Source organism: Pseudochaenichthys georgianus, chromosome 3 (assembly GCF_902827115.2).
Source record: "Pseudochaenichthys georgianus chromosome 3, fPseGeo1.2, whole genome shotgun sequence".
Taxonomy (NCBI): domain Eukaryota; kingdom Metazoa; phylum Chordata; class Actinopteri; order Perciformes; family Channichthyidae; genus Pseudochaenichthys; species Pseudochaenichthys georgianus.
Window position 1 is genome coordinate 45,449,402 of NC_047505.1, and position 23,393 is coordinate 45,472,794.

Below are 23,393 nucleotides of genomic sequence, written 5' to 3' on the forward strand. Positions count from 1 at the left end.
AGTGGTTCTTGGCACGTGGATGTCGTAAAAAAAAAAAAATGCTATAGTAACTAGTATAGGATTGATGTTAGGCCTGAAAGTATTGTTGACTGAGAATCGTGTATCTTTCTTCTTCTGCGCAGAGGTCGGGGCGCCACCCTACAGGTCCTGGTTCTCATTTGAGAAAAAATAACGAGTCCTTCAGCATGCAGGCTGACAAGAAGGAGAAGACGAGGCACAACCACTTCATCAAAACTGCACAGCCATACAAACCTAAGGTAAACATTGGAAATAGGAAACAAGGCTTTCCTCAAAGTGAAAGTGTATAACCTATCTCTGTATCTAAGGATTAAAATAACGTCTGCCTCCCTCTCCTCCTAGCTTGAGTCTTCCATCGAGCAGAACAAAAAGAGAAGCAAAGAAGAGATCGTGGACATAGACGACCCGGAGACGCGGCGGTTCCCCTACCCTTTCAATGAGCTGCTGGTGTGGGCCGTGCTGATGAAGAGGCAGAAAATGTCGCTGTTCTTCTGGCAGCACGGCGAGGAGAACATGGCAAAGGCGCTGGTGGCCTGCAAGCTCTCTCGATCTATGGGCTACGAGGCCAAGAAGAGCGACGTGGTGGACGACACCTCCGAGGAGCTCAAGGAGCACTCAAAGTAAAGTCTTTCTGTGGTATTAATTCATTATTTATTTGGTTTGTTATTTTATCTTTTCTTGAATATCTTCTACCACTGTTATGTATTTATATTCGTTTATTTATTTGTTTAATGTTTTTGTTTGTTTGTTTTTCAATAACAAATGTATTTCTTTAGGTATAATATATATACGTTAATAATTTTCTTTTTGGGAGAAGGGGTGGGATTAAATAAGTTTATTACATGGTTTAGTTGAATACTCTATTCTAATTGGTCAATTCAGAACATGTGACACTTTGTTAATCCAGAACAGACAGACCGTTGTCAAGCACTTATTGACCGTTGTTAAGGATGCTCACATCTGCACAAAGAAGTCCGTTCGATTGAACTGTATACAGTTTGGCTGAAAAGCAAACGGCAAACTGCATAGCTTCGCGTCGGGATCCTGACCGCCTCGCTGCACATTATCCCTTACGTAAACTTCTTCCCACCCCTTTTCCCCTTGTAATTAAGTAGATTATTTGTTTATACATAGTTTAGAATCAGTAATATTTTTGGGTACAACTTTACAATAAGACTTATAAAGGGAATAGTTTGTAATTAATTTATTAATTAGGTTGTGAGGACTTTATAAATCATTAATAAGCTTTTATAAGACATGAGATAAACAAGGCAACTGTGACTAGTTGCTAAGCCTTATATTGGCTACTTGGCTTACTTCGTCTCCTTCATCAGCCAGCATCCTTGGTATCTGTTGCTCACTGAGTTGATTCTCGCAAAGTAGCCAATATACAGCTTAGTCATCTTGCCAAATAGTGAGCACACATTTATCTGTACTGCTAAGCCTTATTATAAATGGTAGTAACTCATTAATAAATGGTCATAAGAGATGCCAAGAAACATCAAGGTGGATGGGGGGGAATCCACTCCACAGATGACTAAGCCTTATATTGGCTAATTAGAGAGAATCAACTCAGTATTGGCTACTTGGCTTACTTGGCTTAGCCATCTTGCCAACATAGTGAGCCTGTGTTGATGTATGAAAATTATGATAGTACTGGTTTATAGATGGTTTACAACCTAATTCATAACCTAATTATAAATAAGAGTGTAGTCTTATTGTAAAGTGGTACCTATTTTTTATTATTTGACACTGCTTAATTTTGTATTGTATAATAATTCTCATGTTAATTTTTGTATTATTGTTTTACACTTTCGAAATAAATCTAATCAAATCTAAAAAGTGTTCACATCTCTCTATAAAAGTGAAGGTGTGCTAAACAAACAGTTTATTGATGCTGAAGACTTTCATTTCTGCCGCTGCTTCTAATTGAACTATTCATATCTTACACTGCACCTTAACTTGTATTCATGTATTTTGTCTTTTTATGTTTATTATTGCTTTTTAATGACTGTTTTTAAATGCCATTTTCTTAATGTCTTCCATGTTTGTGTTGAAAGGTGCTATATAAATAATCTTTCCTTTTCAGTGAGTTTGGGACGTTGGCCGTGGACCTGCTGGAGGAGTCGTTCAGGCAGGATGAGACCATGGCCATGAAGCTGCTCACCTACGAGCTGAAGAACTGGAGCAACTCCACCTGTCTGAAGCTGGCCGTCTCCTCCCACCTGCGGCCCTTCGTGGCTCACACCTGCACCCAGTTCCTGTTGTCCGACATGTGGATGGGACGGCTGAACATGCGAAAGAACTCCTGGTACAAGGTTCATGATCCATCTAGATTTTATTTTTGGCAACAAATGAAAGTATACGTGTTGAATGCTTGCTTTACAGAGGCTGCTGAGGTTTGATGGTGTGAGTCAACAGTCTATGAAAAGCTTAATACAAATGTTAAACCGTGCTGCAGTGGTTTAATAGTTGTTACATGAATGCATGTTTAATCGTTTATTTGAAGAGGGACAATGCATATTGATGAACATTTAAAACAAATAATGCTTTAAAACGTAAACATGCCGGATTTTAGCTTTGAGCTCATTTCCATCCGTAGTCCCTCACATACGACATTTAAGAACATGTCATTTGTAAACATAGCAAAAATAAATACATGATATGGAGCAAGAGCAGCATACAAGCATTAACCACATGGCAGTACAATGTAGCAGCTACGACATATAAAGTGCAGGAGGAGATACAAGAGAAGTGCGAGAGGAGATGCCCCTGTGTTAAAGTGCATTTAGCGGTGATTGCACGTCTGTTTGTTTCTCAACCATTCTTTGAGTTGACCTTTAAAACTATTGAGAGTGGGACAATCCCGTATCTCAGTTGGGAAGCTATTCCACAAAGAGCTGCCTTTAATTGATAGAACATTTTGTCCGAAAGTGGTCCGTCTAAGGTGGACTTCACAGTCTCCTCTGATTTCTGACCTGGTGCAGCGTCCAGAGTGTTTTCTGTGGATGAATTCCCCTGAGGGGGGGAGGGGGCAGTCCATGTAAGCATTTATTAAAAAAGGCACATACTTTTAAAAGACTTAAAATTGTCAAAACTCAAGAAATTGTGTTTTTCAAGGATGGTACAGTGGTGGTATGAATAAGGCTTTCTGTCAAACACCTTGATCGCTCTCTTGTGCAGCTGTTCTATTGGTTTCAGGTTTGTGGCACAAGCAAACGACCAGTTTGAGAAACGGTATTCAATGTGGGATAGAATCATGCAGTGGAGTGGACTTTGCAGCATTGACAGTTAAGAAAGGTCTAATCTTGCAAGTTGAATTTAATGGTATTGGATACTTTCTTAATATGTTAATTAAAAGTCAAGTTCGAGTCCAGTATGACTCCAAGATACTTGAAGTGGGAGACGAGTTCTATTTCTGCTCCGTTTCAAAACACGTTGGATCCTTCGATTTTGACTGGTCGTTTACTGAACATCACACATACTGTTTTTTTTGCATTTAACTGTAAACAAATGTTGTTCAGCCAGTGTTGAACTTTGTCCATAGTATTTGAGAGGCAGGATGTGATTAATTCAGTGTTTTTCCCATGTTTATCAGATGTTGTGTTCTGCGGTTTGAACAAAGGTCTGCTTTCATATCTAATCTCAGTCTGAGTTCTGTGTTAAAATGCCACAATGATTATTACTGATATGAGGAATAAACGGTTCATTAATACTCTTATCTCGGGGACTTCCCGGTGCAAGCATTTTCTGAAGTGTAGGTCAAAACCTGAGCAACTAAATTCAAATGTAATGGCTGTTACAAAATACGTTTTTATCATAACATTTTTGTTATGACCTGGCTCCAAAGGCCACAACAAGGAGGAGACATGCCATATCAACGGTTAGCAAAATGTGTTTATTAAAGCAAGTGGTTCAAATTAGCCAAATGAATCAAGTGCCCTGAGTTACTGAAATCAAGGCGGCTGGATGCAGCACAGCCACACCCTCTCCAGATGACCCCACATGGGTATCACAAATATCATAACAAATTTAGAGTAGATTAGATTACTTTATTGTCATTACAAAATGCAAGCACAGTGTAACGAAAGTAAGGAGGGTCTAACCAGAGTGCAAAACAGTCAGTTATATACATAATTATCAGAAGTACGTACAAAATAAATGATACAAAATAAAGGTACAGATGGGAAATGTATAAATAAGAATAAATGCACGGATAATAATAAATACAGTGAATACAGTACTGTATATATAGCAGTAATGTGCAAGGATAATTGCGCTCCAGCACACGACAACGCTAGGCAGTATGGGACAGCGTGGGGTTCATTGTCAGCAGTCTTAACAAATAGTTGTTAAGATACTAATAACAATGACTTTTCTGATGTCCTAAATGTTGTTTTTGTTCAAATTGAAATTGGACACGAGTCTAACATGCAACGAATATGCTCTCATTTCTTTGTTTTGGGTGAGCAATAATATCAAACAATTTCAAGTATTTTAATCAGGCTCGGGATAATTCCAGCAGGGCTTTGGCTGTGTTGTTCTGTTCTTCTATGACACAGGCAAAATCAAGACAGAATGTATTATAATTAGAGAAAAGCCAAAGACTAGTTTGATGTCTACTTGCGCAATAAAACACTATAGATAGATAGAGAGGTACTTTATTGATCCTAATTTGAGAAATGTTTGCGTTGCAGCAGCATAATATACATGTACATAAGAGAAACTAAGACACAGAAATAAACAGTCCAATATATTTCAGAAATAGAAATAAAATGGCATTGAAAAGTAAAAAAATAAGCATTTATGTGTCATTCAAAGTACTTTCTTGACAAATAAAAGGTCCCACACCCACATTAGTGCGTTTGTGTCTCCAGGTGATTCTGAGCATCCTGGTGCCTCCGGCCATCCTCCTGCTGGAGTACAAGTCCAAGGCCGAGATGGCTCACATCCCTCAGAGTCAAGACGACCACCAGATCACCATGGAGGACAGCGAGCACAACTTCCAGAACATCGTTGATGACATCCAGATGGTGAGATCTAGAAATAGAAGAATGAAAAGCCACTTTTAATCCCACAAGGGGAAATGTAGGTTTTCAATCTGTTGTATAGAAATGCAGTACAGATACACACATGCTCAAAAATGCTTTTTTTTATGGCGGTGTGTCAGTATATAACTATCGGCTATATTCATTATTGTGCAATGCATAATACAGCAGCACTGTCTTTGGGACAACCGGTAAAATAACATGTATTCACAGCATATGGCAAACATGACACACAGTATTACAGACTTATTATCGGAGCTGAAAGAAACTTTAAAAGGAAATAAAAACATAATTTTTGAGTTGCATTTCTTTCTTTGTTAAACAGAGCTGTGAACAGTTTGTTGTCTTAAAATAAGAGTAGGAGACATATTAAGATAATTAGATTGAAAAACACTTTTCTTGGACTTAAAATAAAATGTTTTTCTTCATTCCTTTGTGTGTTCCCCTCACATTCTCCTCTTCACTCTGCTTTCCTTCTCTCCACTGCTGTCTCATTCGGGCCACTTCAACCTCTGCAGGATGTCTTCAAGGAGGCCAGATCCAACGACAACGTGGAGACAAAGAGCGACATAGACACACAGATTCGCTCCAGGAAGCTGCCCCTAACCAGGAAAATATATGCCTTCTACCACGCTCCAATCGTCAAGTTCTGGTCCAACACGGTATGGAGATAAATATCTACATATCTACACATCCACACGTCCACACGTCTACACGTCCACACGTCCACACGTCCACACGTCCACACGTCCACACGTCCACACGTCCACACGTCCACACGTCCACACATCCACACGTCCACACGTCTACACGTCTACACATCTACACGTCTACACATCTACACATCTACACATCTACACATCCACACATCTACACATCCACACATCCACACGTCCACACATCCACACATCCACACATCCACACGTCCACACATCCACACATCTATACATCCAAAAATTCAAGCGAAAACTCTGGGGGGGACATGTTAATGTATGAAAGACATGAAAAAGTGGATTTTGCATAATAGGTGACCTTTAACACAGATTATTTAAATGTACCCTGAATAAAAAGAATCTGTGTGATCTACACAGTTGAGATGCAGCAGAAATGCAAACAGGAATGTGCTAATGGTTAGCCAGCCGAGTTTCTTTGTTCCTTTTGTTCATTAGTACCTGAGACGCTTCGGTCAACAGGGGCTGTCAGATGTGGTCGTTAGTAATGTTCAGATAAAGATCAACAAGTACCTGAGAATTTAGCTAATGTTAAAGATTCCCTCCCCATTTTGGTCTGACACAAAACCCTGCAGACTCTGTTATTGATAGGTTCATAAAAACTACAAATGGGAGAGAGGAACAGGGTGCAACCTCGTCTTATGAGACACCCACCAAAACAGCGGCGAAACACTAACACTGCAGTCAAAGAGTCTTTTCTGGCCCGGAAGGTGCGTTTTCTTTTCTCTTTGACCATTCAGGTATTCTAATGTGGTTAGGAAAGACCTAGGATGTAATTCAACTCTTAGACTGCAATCTATAAATGGAACAACTGGTTGTTTTAGCATTGAATGGAGAGACACATATTCAAACAGCACCACCAGCAGGAAATCTCAGGGAATGTGATCATACAATTAAAGAATCTGTAACATGCAGATAGTTGGGACCCCTCGATTCAGTGTGAGAAGTCTTTTTTTCTGCAACCCCCTTCTTTTTGCGCTCCATTAAACCCTATTGGAAGTGTTCTAGTTGGAGACACATCAGCCTCTCCTTGCATTGTGCCCTTGCATTCTATTTTAAACACTCCTATATGGCTACCATACTTTTTAGGAGAGACTAAGGAGAGACCTTCTTGAACACACACTTTTCACAACCATATAGGGACTATCACTCACCTTTTCTCACCTGTTCTTGTGTTTATTTATGGACACAAGCCTGAGGCTGGTTCTCAGGAGCCTGGGAGTCGTCACTGAGGGTTTAATCAGCAGGGACAGGGTTGTTTTTCAGGCGGTTCAAGAATGAGAGGTGCTGATAGCATCACTGAAACTGCTAGTCTCCGTAATATAGCCTGTACCCAGGCTTATCTACATCTACTTCAACACATCAATGCTGCACATAACACCAGGTTGCACATCAGATGCGAGTGTTAATGGCTGGTTTTCCTCTCATGTCAAGGCTCAGCAATTTTTCTAATGTAGTGTGTAAACTGGACGTGTGTGTTTGAGTGTGCACGTGTAACTTTACCTGCCTATGTGGACCAACTTTCCCACAGTCTGCAGTATGGTGCTACAAAAGAGCTCCTTTCTGTTCCAAGCACAGGTCAAACTACAATGGGCAGTTCATGGGTCATTGAAAACCAATCATGGTTTGTTTCGCTACTGAAAAAGAAGAAAACACAAAGGTTGAACTAAGCTGCTCTAAAGAGCTATTACTTTATTTCCCAAAGTACCCACTTAATGTATTTGTTATGCAAATAGCAATCTATTAAAAAAAAAGTACTTCATGTTAATACAGGTAGCAAATCAATGAGTTACTTAAGAAACAGGACTAAGAGACGACAGCAACGCTTTGAAAGGCTGCCTTAGCAGTGCTTTTAGCTAAATGCTAACGTAATGATGATGATAAAGAATGTTTACCATCTTCCCTATCTCTCTTTAGGATTTTAGCATGTCAACATGTGCTAATTAGTACAGACAGATGTTTGAATGCATGTAGTACTGCCATACAAACGTTATCAATATGATTTACTTATACAATACAGCTTTATTTATAGAGCACTTTAAACCTCCAGATGAAAGTGCTGTACAGTCATATAAACAAAACAGAACAACAACAACAAAAAACACAGCACAGCTCACACACCATAAAATAAGTACAAGTAAAAACGATAGACAATTTAAAAGCAACGCTCTAAAAGATGTTGATACGCTAAGGAGAAGAGGTGGGTTTTAAGAAGCGATTTAAAAGCAGGCAGTGTGGCGGCCTGTCTGGTGTGCAGCGGCAGATCGTTCCACAGCGTGGGAGCCGCTACAGAGAAGCAACGGCCCCCTCTGAGTTTTGACCTGGTTCTGGGCACGTTCGGGAGCAGTTGATCCGCTGACCTGAGAGGGCGGTTGGGCGTGTAAGGGTGTAGCAGCTCAGAATGAAATGGTGGGGTCGTGCCATTTAGGGATTTAAAAGTAAATAAAAGGATTTTGAAATGAATCTTAAAACGTATTGGCAGCCAGTGGAGCGAAGCCAAAATGGGGGAAATGTGGTCATATTTCCGTGTGCCAGTTAAAAGCCTTGCTGCGGCATTTTGCACCAGCTGCAGACGAGCGAGGGAGGACCCACTGACCCCCATGTAGAGAGAGTTACAGTAATCCAGCCGAGTGGTGACAAAGGCGTGGATTACTGTCTCAAACTGCGGTCTGGAGAGAAAAGGTTATCGAAGAACTTCGACAGAACTGAGCATCAAATCAAATCAAGTTTTATTTATATAGCACATTATAAACGATTTTTGGTCGGGCCAAAGTGCTGTACATATAATAAAATTAGCCTACAGTAGAGACACTTTACAGCAAATACAACAACACAGATTGTTCAGAATATCAGTATGAGAAAAATGACACCCTCTGTCCTTAGACCCTCTGTCCTTAGACCCTCTGTCCTTAGACCCTCACATCGTACAAGGAAAAACTGAGAACTGTAGACAATCCAGTTACAAAGATTAGCTTCATTATGAAAAGACTGATTACTACAGCTTTATATGACCAGTAGGATAAAATATCCCACCTCTGTTCTTTATATAATCTCCACCCCGCTCGCCCCTCCCTTCTGAGAGCCGGCTTTGTTGGGAACTGTGATTTTCACTGGAGACGGAGAAGATCATGTTCTCTTCTCTCACACAGCTCACCGCCAGCTGAGCTCTGAGGGCTCAAAATGGCCGACTGTTTGCTCCCGACTCAAAGTGCCATGATGAGGTTCAGCCCCTTCGGAGGCCTCAGAGAGAGGAAGCCCCTCTCGGGATCGACACCGGCCACTTATAATCTACGTCAGGGTTATTCGATTAGTTTGGAATGGGGCCGGTTGATGAAAATGATCCAAAGCAAGGGGCCGGGAAAAAGACGGCTTGAAATACGAGCAATCATATTAAGAGCTTAAAATACAGTAAATACTACAACAGCATAGTGGAGTGCATATATCGTGTTTAATTCAATCAAACAACATAGCCCCAAGGCCTTTAGAGATCTAAATGGCTCAGAACTCAGTAGGCCTACATGTGAAGCTAATTTAACCATCAACATCATTTAATTTGATTTAATGTAGTGAAATTATCTAATCATTCACGCAGAGATGCAATACATGACAGGAGTTGTCACTACAGTAGCTAGCAGGTGGGTTCGAAACCCGAGCCCGCAGAAGTGTTCAGGCAATGTCTTCCCCTCTATCTCTCAATGTAACACCCTCTCTGGAATAAAGGCACTCTGGCCCAAAAATAAAAATAAAATGTGGATTACTTTTTAACATTATACTCAAAGGGCCCGTTCATATCACCCCGCGGGCCGCTAAGTGAATAGCCCGGATCTACGTCAAGCTTTTCTTATACTTAGCATATCTACATCTCTCACATGTGTGACGTACAAAGTAAAAAAGAAAATACACTATTCCAACTCTTGAAAGAAAAAACCCTTGACTCTTTTTATTTCTATGCATGTCTATAATTCTGTTAAAACCTGGTGTTTCTGCACAGTTACAGATTAAATGGCTAACATATATTTATTGAAATATAATTGTATATCTATCCATAGTTATTCATTGGCGGGTGCGTAGGATTGTTTATAACTCCTTTCTGCCAAAGAGCATTTTAAAGTTCAAAATCTTATACAAATGTAAATATATATCATCATTTCCAGATTCCACATGGATTACAATTAAAATATTTTGTTAGATAAACATGTTTTTTGGCGTTTTTTTTGTTTGTTTTTTTAAGTGTTTTTAATAATACATGAGCCTTGTATAGCGCTTTTCCAGGAACTCAAAGACGCTTTGACAGAGAATAAACAAAATAGAAAATATGGGGGGGTAATGCAGTCAAAAAGCGGTTTGATCTCCCACTTGTCACATAAAGGAAGACATACACACGTATCAGCTGGACGATCTACGAGCAATTTATCGGCACCAGAAAATCCATTTATATCATCACAGTAACAAAAAGTCAAAAATGTTAAATGATTTCAGGGTGATGGAATCCTACAATATGACGGCTTTTCAAAGCTTCATTTGAAGAGACTTGTTAATGAGTCTAATGAATGTGTCTCTCGTTGTCAGCTCTTCTATCTGGGCTTCCTGATGTTCTACTCGTACGTGGTGTTGGTGAAGATGCCCGAGTGGCCTTCTCCTCAGGAGTGGGTCGTCATCCTCTACATATTCACTTCTGCCATCGAGAAAATTCGAGAGGTATGTGCAAACGAAGATAATGAAGATTTCTTTGCTCGAGCCCTGTAAAGCCAATGCTTCAAATAATCTCATCTCCTCAACATTATTTCATTATTTTTCCATTTTCTTCCTCTTCCAGATGTTTATGTCTGAAGCGGGCAAAATATCCCAGAAGATAAAGGTGTGGTTCAGTGACTACTTTAATGTGTCCGACTTTCTGGCCATTGTGACCTTTTTTATCGGGTTCGGCCTGAGATTGGCCGGAGGTGAAGCCTTCGTCCCTGGCAGGACGGTGTATTGTCTGAATATTATCTTCTGGTACGTGCGCCTCCTGGACATCCTGGCTGTCAACCAGCAGGCTGGACCGTACGTCATGATGATCGCTAAAATGGTGAGAACGTGAGAAGTCACACAACTGCATGATGTAAAGAAAGCAGACAACATGTTTAAATGCAATTGATATGCCATCGCTCATATTTCGTATTAATTGTGTGTGATCTGTTGCAGGTGGCCAACATGTTTTATATTGTGGTAATAATGGCTATAGTCCTGCTGAGCTATGGCGTTCCCCGGAAAGCCATTCTGTATCCACATGAGGAGCCCAGCTGGTCGCTGGCCAAAGACGTGGTCTTCCAGCCGTACTGGATGATGTACGGGGAAGTGTATGCCTATGAAATCGACGGTAAGGACGATGAGGAAGGTATAGGAGATTACGCCGGTAAGAATAGTTTTATTCAAAGCTTTTCACCACAGCATGATAGCTGATTGGCACTCCGATCGAGCACTGGAAATCAAACCCGGCATAATCATTGCCTTCCTTCACAGTCTCTTTCACTCAACATGGGTTCACACACACTGAAGCAGCCAACGCAGGTCTCTTTGGTAAGGCAGGGCTTTTTGTTTCACCACAGCATCGATCGCCCTGACTCCGCTTAAAGTGTTCTGGATAACAGCGAACGATTAAGTGATCATCAGTCGGGCGTGTTGGATGCTTCAGTGGAACAAAACACCTGGCAGAGCTCCATAACATGAGTTGGCATCCCAAGGTTTCACACACTGCTGAAAATTATCACATGGTTTATGAGTGTTACTATAGCTACCATGAGTGGTACAAAGTCGGATGTAAATTATGCTGTTTTAAGTTTGTTGTAAAGTTGTTATTTAAAGAAAGCTAGTGAAGGCTCAAGGCTAGAGTTGAAGGAAATATCCCTCTAAACATATCATAGTTGCAGCTTGTTTTTCACACCAAGTGTAGTCGGCTATTTTCTTATATCCGTTTGCATAAAAGTTAAGGGTACTTTACAACTTACTGTACGTGTGTGCAGCATCTTTTTTGTGGATTTACATCGTTAGAGCTATGTACTTGCTGAGGATCAATATGGGCTTCTCAATGGATATCTAGAGAGCAGGTGGTCAGGAATGTATTATTAAACAATTCATGATTTGAGGTATTATGGTCTCCTTTCCTCTTTGTGTGAATGCATTTGTGGTAAAGTCAGATTTGGACCGACACCAGACAGAAAGTTAATTATAGTAAATGCAAATAAAAAAGTCCTGGTGGATGAAAGTTAATCTTTAGCATATTTGGGGATTTGTCAGTGCATGCATACCTGCAGGAGTGTGCCCATCCTTAAACTCTCCTCCTCTTCACAGTGTGTGCCAATAACAGTGACGTAGCAGTGAAGTCACTGTGTACGGCGGGAGTGTGGCTGACTCCTCTCCTACAAGCAGTCTACCTCTTTGTTCAGTATATACTAATGGTCAACCTCCTCATCGCCTTCTTCAAGTAAGTGCACAACATTCCAGTGCTGTATCCAGAATACTGTTTACTCATTATCTTTGCCCAGTTTCTGGTTATGTGTTATACAGTGGTGTAGTGGGGATGTTTTTATTGGGTGGACGTGGGGGGGAGACACTATGGACGCGCTCGTCAACAAGGGGGGGAGACACTATGGACGCGCTCGTGAACTGTCAACAAGGGGTGGGTTCACTGTGGACCTCTGTCGCCTGTCAGCGCAACTTAATGATGCCGTTTAAACAATATGATAATAAAGGGCGGTGCCTTTCTGCGCGGCTGTCACTCAAATGCGGGACATAGTCTCAATTTGTGGGACGCGGATGATACAAATTGTGTACACCTGGTCACCCTACACACACACACACACACACACACACACGGTGCTGCCCCTCACACACAGGCTTCAAATCAAGTTTCATAAATGCTTGAGCTACGTTTTTATTATAATTACTGTGAAATGTTGGTTACGTTTTCGTCATTGTTACAACAAATACACACTTGCAACTGATAACACTGGCAATGCTTTTATATTTATTAGACTATTAAAAAAAAAATCATGCTTCAACAAAGTGGGGGCTCCAAATAAGTGTGGGTACGGCGACCCCCCGCGTCCAACGACCACTGGTGTTATAACCAGATAGGGATACTTAACCCAATGTATATTATATGTATTTTCCCTTTACTCATAGTTCTATTTATCAATCTGGATTGATTAAGTGTTGGAGATGTCAGCCGTAGAGATGTGTGCCTTCTCTCAGATGGAACTACATGGCACTTTCAAACAACAATGTCTCCTTTTAGAAATCATGACCCGGTTACTTCGATAACTGATGGGTTTTATGATCAGTTTCATGTAGGAGCTATTTTCTTTCTACCAAACTACTCCCACCAACCTCATCACCTCCCAGAAGGAAAAGCCCCTCTCTTTGTGCTTTTCCCTTTCCTGTAGTGTGATGTATACTGTAGGTTTCTGTGCATGTAAAAGGTCTGCAAAGTCTAAATTCCCAAAGTTCCCTCGAGAGGCAGTTTCTCTCTGACACGCCTCCATTGGACTCGTTTGTTTCCTTCTGTGTCATAATAACGTAACACTGGCGCTAGTATAAGCTAGTGCGCCAACATAATGTACATAATAGGCTAAGGGGCGGGACAGCTCTAATCGGTTAACCAATCACAACAGTGCCATCCATCTAACCAATCAGAGCAGACTTTTAGATTTTAAATGTTTGGGTAAACGCTCCCTGTAATTCTGAAATATGGCTGACATTCTCAACATCATCATCATCCTGGGTTTAATGTCTGCTCTCTTTCCAGCAATGTGTATCTGCAAGTGAAGTCCATTTCTAATCTGGTGTGGAAGTACCAGCGCTACCACTTCATTATGGCCTACCATGAGAAGCCGGTCCTCCCCCCCCCCTTCATCCTCCTCTGCCATATCTACTCCCTCTTCTGTATGTGTCGGAAGAGAAAGAAGGAGCATACCTACGGACCAAGTACGACCTTTTTCTGCATCATCGCATCAAATCTCCTAAATGTGTATTATTAAAAAGATGCTGATAAAGGATGCCATTGATATAAATAGATACATTTCTTTGTTATCTTTTCAACATTGTAATCTAAATACTTTATGCGTGAAAAACAATTTGACAAATATTTCCTGCTTTACTGCACGTTCTGGACATTTCTAACCCTAACACGCCTGTTTACGTTCTTTCAGAGCTGTTTCTCACGGAGGAGGACCAAAAGAAGCTTCATGATTTTGAGGAGCAGTGTGTGGAGACGTACTTTCATGAAAAGGATGATCAGTTTCACTCGGGGAGTGAGGAGCGCATCCGTCTGACCTCAGAAAGGTGAGACTGTTACTGGCCTTCTTAACCCTTAGATGGGTACCCTTTTTGACCCGGTGAGGTGGTTTTCTTGAAGTATCTTTGTAAGTAATTTTTTTTCATCGTTTCATATTCCAGCTATTCCTCAAAAAACATGTTTTGGATATCATGCCATTTAAATTGTATACATTTTAAGAAATTGTAGTTTTTGTATTTCTACCCCAAGCTTCCATAAGTGGGTCAAAAATGACCCTGCATGCATTTTCTATGGGAACCTTTGATTCTTATCACCTGTTGCTGTCAGGAATACATTCACTGTGGACCACACAGACGACATCACAAGTGACACCTCTCAGGAAGATTATTTTACATGGACTCAAAATCGCTTTACAATATAAGGGAAGGTTGGGGTGGGGGGTATAGGACTATCAAACTTGATCAACTGGCATGGATTGATGGGGGGGCTATGAGTAGACAAGAGGAGAAGAGTTTTGAAAAGGGACTGGAATACTGTGAGGGTCTCAGAATAGCGGAGATCTTTGCATCAATATGTTCCAAACGTTTTGTTTCTAAATGTAAAGAAAATGTAAACTATTTCTAGTGTGAACCAAAATATAATACTAAATATTATACAAGTGATTTTTCTTAACCAAAATGGCATAAAAACACACATTATTCTAATACGGGTCCTTTTAGACCCACTTATGGACGAGTCCAGTCACTCGGGCATCCAAGGGTTAAAGGTGCCCAGTGGAGTTTTTCTTGTAAACAACCAAAAGTAACTTTTAGATTCTGTATTAAACATCAGAATGCATTAATGCTTTTATCCTTGAAGTCTATCAAACCGGCATGCCCGTGCTTGTGCCTGAATCACCCAAAACATGGACCTTCTCGTTCTCATAGTCACGAACTGACCAAAACACAACATGTTAACATTAAAGGTCGTGTTCAGTATTACGTTCATGCTGGTATTTTGGGTTCCTTCGAAAATGTGAATATGCTTTAATGTAACACAAAACACATTTTCCTCACTCTGTCCGTCTGAGCGTACCTGTATCCAGCACCTTATTACGCCGCCCTCAACACTAGAAGACAGGTTATTTACTTCAATAGTATAGTGTTAACATTGTATTCAACATAAACAGTAGTAGGTAGCACAAGCTGAGCCGTGGCTAACTGAACCTAATGTCATTTCCAGGGTTGAGACCATGTGTATGCAGCTGAAGGAGGTCGGGAACAAAGTGAACTTCATAAAGCGCTCTTTGCACACTCTGGACTCTCAGATCGGACACCTGCAGGACCTCTCTGCCCTCACTGTGGACACGCTGAAGACCCTCACTGCTCAGAGGGCGTCAGAGGCCAGCAAGGTCCACAACCAGATCACCCGGGAGCTCAGCCTCTCCAAGAACGTCGTCCCCAACATCGGCCCTGTGGCTTCAGACACTGGGCCCCACTCCAAAACATCCATGATGGGCAAACACAGTGTGGGGCTGGTCCCCACCATGAACCCAGCGTTGAGTCCAGAGAGGAGGGGGTTGTTTGGGCTTGGGCACTTTGCTGCAGAGGCCGTCTTCCCAGGCAGCTCCTGTGGCTTTGTCCAAAGTGCTGTGGCCATTTCCCCTCCGGAGCTGCGTCTCCGCGGCCACTCTCTCACCCGGAATAAACCGACCCGTCCTCAGGAGCCGGGCTTTTCCGACTCTCCCTCCAGCCTGCCCTGTGTGCCCTCCCCGGGGGCCCAGTTCCACCTCAGCAGCACCCCTGCCCTGCCCAGCGGCTCCAGCCACCCAGAACTCGCCCTAGCTAGGCTTTACCAGCCAGACTGCACCACTGTAGAGTTTGGGGCGTTTGTGGGTAAGTACAAGACCGAGGGTGAAACTAGTGTTGATGCTGAGATCTCAGAGGAGGGGGAAAGCTGTGTGTGTGTGTATCCGACTGTTGTTGTTGTCTCTAAGACTTCGGGCTCTGCTCGGCCTGCTTGCTTTCCTGCTTGCACTGCAAAGCCAGAAAACACAGAGGGGTTAGAAGGGGGGGAGAGAAAAGGGGAGGCAGGTTTAGGGTACGTGAACGAGGCCTTCTGCGACGACGAGGGCAGATCCGGTTCTCTGAGCACAGACACTGAAGTCCCGCCAGCTCCTGAAGCTGAATCACCACGGGGTCAAACTCAAGGAAACGGCAGCAAGCCAGGTTGTGTGCAGGCCCCTGCTGTGGCACCCAGGAAACCCCACAGGCAAAGGAGAAGGGAATGGAACATGTCAGGACGGTCGGCTCCTGCGGCGCCTGGCTGTTCAACGAGAGGTTTGAGTTTTAGTGTGAGATTACGTTCAGACTGCGTTTGCCGGGTGCTCGGGCCTTTCCATCTCCAGATCAGGAACCAGCCGACTCTCTAGCTGCCTTTTCCTTTCCTCTCTCTGTCCTCCCGTCTGGTTGCTCTCTGGTCCGGGTGTTTCTCAAGTGTTCTTGTCAAGTGACAGCACGAATGATTGGTTGACTTGAGGTTTTCAACTGTAACTGTGATTGATTAAGGTTTTGTTCGGCAGGTGGAGGTGAGGATTCACTTTTGGTTATGATGATTCTTTGAATGTTGTGGTGGGATATTGTGACATGAGACAAACATAAATAAAGTATTTTACTCTGGTCATGTTGCAGACAGACATAGCTGTTTGAATGGCCTTACAAAAGCTAAACATATGTGTTGGTTTCAGGACATAAAGACAGTATGGACCTCCAGCTCTCGGCTCCCAAAGAGAGATCCAGCTCACGGCAGAGCCCGGTGTCCGAGAGCCGACTGCAGCTGAGTGCATGTGTGAGTAACATGTACTTTTAGCGGCATCGTCTTAATAAATGTAGTTCCCAGATGCTTATTTAGCCTAACATGAATGTATTTGTGAACCATATTGTTTATAGCAGCCATACTTTGTTACAGTGTTTCAGAATAAGGTTTATTTTCTCACTCCTTTATGCGTCTCAGGCTCTGCCTTCAGGTCCCGCTCACATCCGATCAGTCAACTCCTACGCCGGCTTCACAGAGTTCGACAGAGAACCAGCTTCCCTCCATCCTGAATCCAGTAAGATCACACAACAAATACAAACAATATTATGAATTATGTTTTTTTATTATACAGATATTAATAATTAGATCAGATTCAACTTGTTTGCAATAGCACATACATAGTAGGGATGGGAATGATTAATCGACTATTCGACATTATTCAGGTATCGAATATGAGTTATGAATATTTGTATTATAATTTTTTTTGTAAACATTTTTTGGCAGGTGTGCCTAAGTTCATTACATATTATCAAATGGAATAATTGAATGTATACGACAGTGCCATAGCCAAGTGTGTTAGGTCTAAAGGTGTGTTTTGCTCCGCTCACGGTCCCTCAGGTGCTGATCTCTCTCTCTCGTGTCCGGTTATACTTCACTCGCGTTCTCGCTAGTTCTAGCCAATGATATGGCTGCTGCCCCTCCCTACACGCAGATCACGCAGACTCAAACCTCATCTTATGCCCAAATTCCAGCTGAGAGGGTCTTCTCTACAGCTGGCCTGATTGTGAATCGCCTCCGCTCCCGCCTCTCCCCTGAGTAGACATGCTCATATTCTTAAGGAAGAATGAGTATTGAATAGCTGCATTCTGTGCACAGGCCCTGTTACAGGTTGTTGATCTCTGTTGTCACGGGTTACGTTACCCTGACCCGTTGTGCTGTTCGTGTCTGATCCCTCTTTCATTTAAAAACCAAGTTATGTTTTAAGCATGAAAGCTGTAGGCCTAGCTGTCAACTGTTCAAACTGTGGTCACCAGTTAATTACATTTGACAAATTCGACTTGGTTTCTTCTACACTTATTTGAACATGTATTTATTTATTTTTCAAAATTAAATTATTTCTTTTTTTTATAGCATATGTACATTTTGGTTAACTGTTTTTTTGGGGGTTGAATATACATTTACTTTCAAATTCCCATCCCTAATACACAGTACATTGTAGTCTGCATCCAACCAGAAAGCACAAAGAGTTGATAAAGATTGCGGTATCTGCATGTTGTTGCATGTTAGTATAAATATATATATTTACTGATATGGTTTAAGGCATATGAGTTAAATTTTAAAACACAGTTATAATAAATATTTGCACAAAGCCTTGTATGTCCCTGAGTCTGAGGCGCTGTCTGTGGAAGCCCCACATGAGTATGTTTTTATTGTTTATGATTGTTTATTTCCTGTAGCTCTGACAAAGAGGGACAGGAGCCGGTCGTCAGCTGAAGACATCCTCGCCCACGAGGACCCCCGGCCTGCAGGCCTGGTAAGACAAGACTGTGTGAACTTTCAGAAGTACAAAGATAAAAACGACTTCAATGCTGCTTTCTGTCTTTGTTTAACCACTTCTTATTTCTCCACCAGGAGAGAGTTCAGGGCAAGTCAGCCCAAGCCAGCAGCCTGTAAGTGTCCTACCACTGATTTCATTCAAGATGTCTTTGTTCACACACACACACACGCACGCACGCGCACACACACACACCCTGAATATCTTGTACCAGACATTTCTCAAAATTCTCAATATTAAAATAAAAACACAAAGGTCCTATGACTAATACCGAAACCAAGCATAATAGTGAAAAATAAAAACAAATTTAGTAAATTGAGTAAACAAAAATGTATATAAAGTGAATTACATCTACAAGTGATACTAGCACAAATAACAATAAGATGAATGTCACTTTTGTAACATTCTTTTGGCAATGATATTTAAAAGTAGTTTAATGTCAAATTGCAAATATAAGTAATAGTGCACATGATAATTGAACATGTCTGTTGAAGTCAGATTATTTTATTTCTGATTTAATTTGCACTGATGCATATTTGTTAGTTGTTTGAAGCCAGCACTCAATGACGCCCACTATTCTCTCCACCCTACTGTGTGTTAATGCAGAACACAAGCTCACATGTTTTTGTTAAACTAATGTTGTTTTGTTTCTTTTGTTCTCCGTCAGACGAGCCCCTGGGGAAGAATCACCCAACGGTGAGTTAGTTCGGTCCGGCTCGTTCTGCATCTCCACAGACGCTGTTATCAAAGTGACCTTTGACCTTTCCTCTAGTGGCTGCCTTACTACCATCTATAGTGATCTAATGAAGGATAGTGTGGCTTTATTTGCCTTTAGCAACAACATGGAAAAGGTGCCATGTTACATCCAGAATATGATATCCTTTTAGAAGGTTCATTCCAGATAAGAAAAGTTAATACATAAACTTGCTTAAATTGCATTGAATATGGACTGTTTTCGAAGTATTTTGTAACTTTGTTTATGGAAAATCTTAGTACAGTGAGTGAACTTTGCTGAGCAATGCTTGCTGTATGTTAACTCGTGTTTCTGGATTCAAGCATCACTGTGCTCTTCTTCTCCTTCAGTGATTACAGCAGCTTCAGTTTCTCTCTACACGCCCCGACACAGCCACCTGGGAGCCAGGAAGGACTGTGAGTCACACACTGACCGAGCACTCATCACAACACACTCAAGCCGTACATCTGCATGCAATACTTTGACAGAAAGACAAATAGAATGATTAAAAAAATAAAGATATTTGCAGGGAGTTTATGGTCTATTTCTTCTTGAGTATTGATCTTGTTTTTATTTATGAGAAGAAAAACAATGTGAAGAACTTTAAGAACATTTAAATGCAAGCACAATTGTGAAATGGAGACATCTGCTGGTGAACGCTAGAACAGCTCATGTTGTGGTATAGATTTTCTTGGATCATTTCTTCACCGTCATGTTCATTAAATGTCATCAACTAATTATTTAAAGAGATTAACAGTTCTCCTATTTTTCTCCATAGCTATTGGCTCTCCATTCAAGCCCATAGAAAGCTTCATGTACTCAGGTGAGAAATGGGGAATGTGGTGTTTCATTGTGTGTTCTTGTATTGTTTTAGTTTGCTAAATCAATGATGCTACAGATCTAGTCATGCTTTTTTTTAACTTGAGTGTTGTCTTGTGGTAGAGAGGCTAAGAGCAAACAATAATCACACCAAATATTGTCACCTCTGTTGATTCCTCTCCTGTGTTAGTCTTAACCTGTTTGCATATTAATGATAATAAAGATTTATTTATATACAGGGTTCCTGCGGAGTCTTAAAAAGTCTTACATTTGGTTGGAAAACATCGAATGTGGTGCTTGGTTGAAACCAGTGGAGGGAACGTGTTTGAAGCTCGCTGCACCTTTTGCAAACACAATTAGCGTTTGTTTAGCTAGTGCGGCGTTAGCTAGTGCAGCAGCAGCTAATGTGGCGTTAGCTAGTGCAGCTACTCCCGCAACAACACCAGGGACCTCCGGGCGACGTTTGAGTCTACGTCAACCCTAAAAGCGGAGGTGCTGTGGACGCTCAATACCGTAGCTAAACACCAATCCTACAACAGCATGAAGACAGCAGAGCTCTGGCTACTGTACTGTTATGCTCAGTCATCGTTCTTATGTTGAACATGAATACATTTACTTTGTAAGTAATTATGGGACGTATTTCTTCTTTCATAGCAATTTTCCTTCATACTTTCTTGCCGTGAAATAGGTCTTAAATTCTATTCAAAGTGGTCTTAAAAAGTCTTACATTTGAGTTGGTGAAACCTGCAGGAACCCTGATATAGCACTTTTCGTACAGCACATGCAGCTCAAAGTGCTTTTACAAAATGACACGTCACAAGTTAAAAACAAACAATAAGAAATTCCCCTCAGATTATTTGTCACAAACATTAAAAGGGACAAGCAGCCAAATATAACATGTTATCAGGTTAAGAGACACAAGGAGGTAACATGTATGATAATAAAAATTAATAAATAATGGTTTCTCTCTGACAGGTAAGACACAAGACAACTGAGTCGATGCTCCAATATAAAATATTATATAAAACAAAGTGAACATTTAAACAATATTAACGAGTGCACATACGCTTCCTCCTGCAGCTGTGGAGCGCAACAACCTGATGAGGCTGTCTCAGAGCATCCCCTTCACCCCGGTGCCCCCTAGAGGTGAGTCTGGGTCACAGCACCTGTTTCGCAGACATGTCGGATCGGGTGAAAACACCGCAGACACTTTATACAGAGACGGCAGGCGGTTGGAGAATGAGGAAGTTTGGAGGCAGACGTTGCTTCCTCTCTCCACACCTGTGGGAGAGCAGGTTCTGTCTTTTGTGTGTTGTTGTTTTTCTTGAAATGATTATTTTGGCTTCACTATTCAGATATTTCTCCCTGCTGTAGAGGAAATACTGGTTTTTAGTTTGCGATGTTTCAAGTGGCAGTCGAGCAGTTGCTGTGAATATATCGGAGTGTAAATACACGCAACCATTTCTAGATATGTCATCATGGTGCAGTCAGGAGGCGGTTGTTCAGTATTTACCATAGACTGGTATTTACCCATAAATATGTTGCAACAAACACATGGATTACAGTTTGTTTTAGAAATGGGCCTAACACAATGTCGCAAGTTATAAGTATATTTGAAAGTCTCATCTTATTACAGTATTTAGCAATATTTGAAATATAAAGCCTTCTCTAATGTGATGTAATGTAAACAAGTTACCTGTACTACTACACAGTGGACAGCTTGTTGCAGCTCTAAGCTCAATATTTAGCAATTACAGAAAATAGTGACGTTGGGAAAAACAAACTTGGATGGCCATCAGATATTCAAGTTGTAAAATGGTAGTTTAAGGTATTGTTACGCTGGTTTATAGCAATTGTAAAAATCCTTACATGAAACCTAATAAAACATTAAGATCCAAAGACAAACTTGTTGTTAAAAATGTTTTATTGTTTGGATTTCCTGGCCCTTTGAACCAATTGGCTAGTTTAATAAACATGTCTTATTACAGACAAAGTGATCCTGGTCTAATCTCATTTCTTACTAAATATGAAGTTATTGCTAAAATCCTAATCAATATGTCTAGTGCACTCCAGGGTGTGCTTGTACTTATTTAGTTTTGACTGGTCAGTGCAGATAATCGACTAAATGACTAACCAAACAAACAACTGATCCAAAAGCTCAGGAGGAACTGAAGTTGTTTTGCAATCAGTCAAAGTTGTTTCCTTCCTCCTCTGCTGCACAGTTGCATGACTCTCATGACGCACCCAGACGACTGTCTCTGGGCCCGGTTTGAACTGGACGGATAGAGAAAACTGGTTTGTGCACTGGAAGAATGTCAGTGTCGGCGTACCTCGTCATTGCATTGTCCACTTAATCAGTAGAACAGCAATTAAAGAAAATCAAACGCATACCAAGCCTAAGAGCTCGATTTCAACGAGCTCTTGGCTCAAATAACCATTTAAACATTAGCATTACAACACAAATGTCTTTATGACGACCATTTGAGTGTTCATGTTGCAGCTGATGCATAAGTAGGCAAATGTTTGCTAAGGAGGAAGCACTCAGTAAACAGATATCAATGTTGTTCTGCTTTGAGTATCGTCTGCCTTTCTTTGCACAAACTCTGTAGAGCAGTAGAATCTTTAATCTTTGTGTGTGTGTGTGTTTCCCTCAGGAGAGCCGGTGACGGTGTACCGGCTGGAGGAGAGCTCCCCCAACACCATCAACAACAGCATGTCTTCCTGGGCCCAGCGGGGCCTCTGTGCCAAAATAGAGTTTCTCAGCAAGGAGGAGATGGGCGGGGGTCTCAGGCGGGCCCTCAAGGTGCTCTGCACCTGGTCAGAGTACGACATCCTCAAACCAGGACATCTGTATATAGTCAAATCCTTCCTTCCAGAGGTGGTCCAAACCTGGCAGAGCATCTACAAGGAGGACACCGTGCTGCACCTCTGTCTCAGGGTACGAGCGAAGGCTTCTGAGACCCCGTCCGACCTGTAACTGTGTCTTTAGTTTGATAGAGCTTTATGGGATTTACACACGTTATTTATCAAACAATTGGGTACCGCCACGTTAACCAAAAGGTTGTCATCTCTCTTTAGAAAGCATCAAAGTCCATCATTTTAGTGATGAAGACTGAATAAAAACTAGTAAAACTGTTGCTAGAATCTTTGATTGTGGCGATGTTACAAAGCTTTACTTTAAATGTCTTTCTCCGTCATTCCAGGAAATTCAACAACAACGAGCTGCTCAGAAACTGACATTTGCCTTTAACCAAATCAGGCCGAAGACGATCCCTTACTCTCCGAGGTGAGAACAAACGCAGGCTGTGGCAGAATTCATCTACATATCTCACATCGGTTTTATTTTCCTATATTGATCTGATTCGGTATGAATGTCATGCAAAGCCTCGAGACACGCGTTGTGTAGCTGGTTGTGGTTTGG

At 41.5% G+C, this 23,393-nt stretch overlaps 1 protein-coding gene across 4 annotated transcripts in view; it reads left to right on the forward strand.

Annotated features, from left to right (window-relative positions):
* The window catches only part of trpm7 (transient receptor potential cation channel, subfamily M, member 7), a 59,063-nt gene that overhangs the window by 29,809 nt on the left and 5,861 nt on the right, over positions 1–23,393 (forward strand). For 2 of the 4 annotated variants that reach the window (XM_034076654.1, XM_034076646.2), the window contains exons 15-36: positions 123–257; positions 361–638; positions 2,108–2,336; positions 4,896–5,051; positions 5,585–5,728; positions 10,367–10,495; positions 10,614–10,865; positions 10,982–11,156; positions 12,128–12,260; positions 13,584–13,762; positions 13,987–14,119; positions 15,294–16,390; positions 16,798–16,898; positions 17,064–17,160; positions 18,323–18,399; positions 18,498–18,535; positions 19,088–19,116; positions 19,504–19,569; positions 19,932–19,976; positions 21,053–21,118; positions 22,627–22,910; positions 23,176–23,258. In XM_034076654.1, the coding sequence (XP_033932545.1) occupies positions 123–257; positions 361–638; positions 2,108–2,336; positions 4,896–5,051; positions 5,585–5,728; positions 10,367–10,495; positions 10,614–10,865; positions 10,982–11,156; positions 12,128–12,260; positions 13,584–13,762; positions 13,987–14,119; positions 15,294–16,390; positions 16,798–16,898; positions 17,064–17,160; positions 18,323–18,399; positions 18,498–18,535; positions 19,088–19,116; positions 19,504–19,569; positions 19,932–19,976; positions 21,053–21,118; positions 22,627–22,910; positions 23,176–23,258 (3,926 nt within the window). Of the gene's footprint in view, positions 1–122; positions 258–360; positions 639–2,107; positions 2,337–4,895; positions 5,052–5,584; positions 5,729–10,366; positions 10,496–10,613; positions 10,866–10,981; positions 11,157–12,127; positions 12,261–13,583; positions 13,763–13,986; positions 14,120–15,293; positions 16,391–16,797; positions 16,899–17,063; positions 17,161–18,322; positions 18,400–18,497; positions 18,536–19,087; positions 19,117–19,503; positions 19,570–19,931; positions 19,977–21,052; positions 21,119–22,626; positions 22,911–23,175; positions 23,259–23,393 lie in introns of those variants that run through there. The other 2 variants (XM_034076661.2, XM_034076669.2) reach the window with 2 other exon arrangements.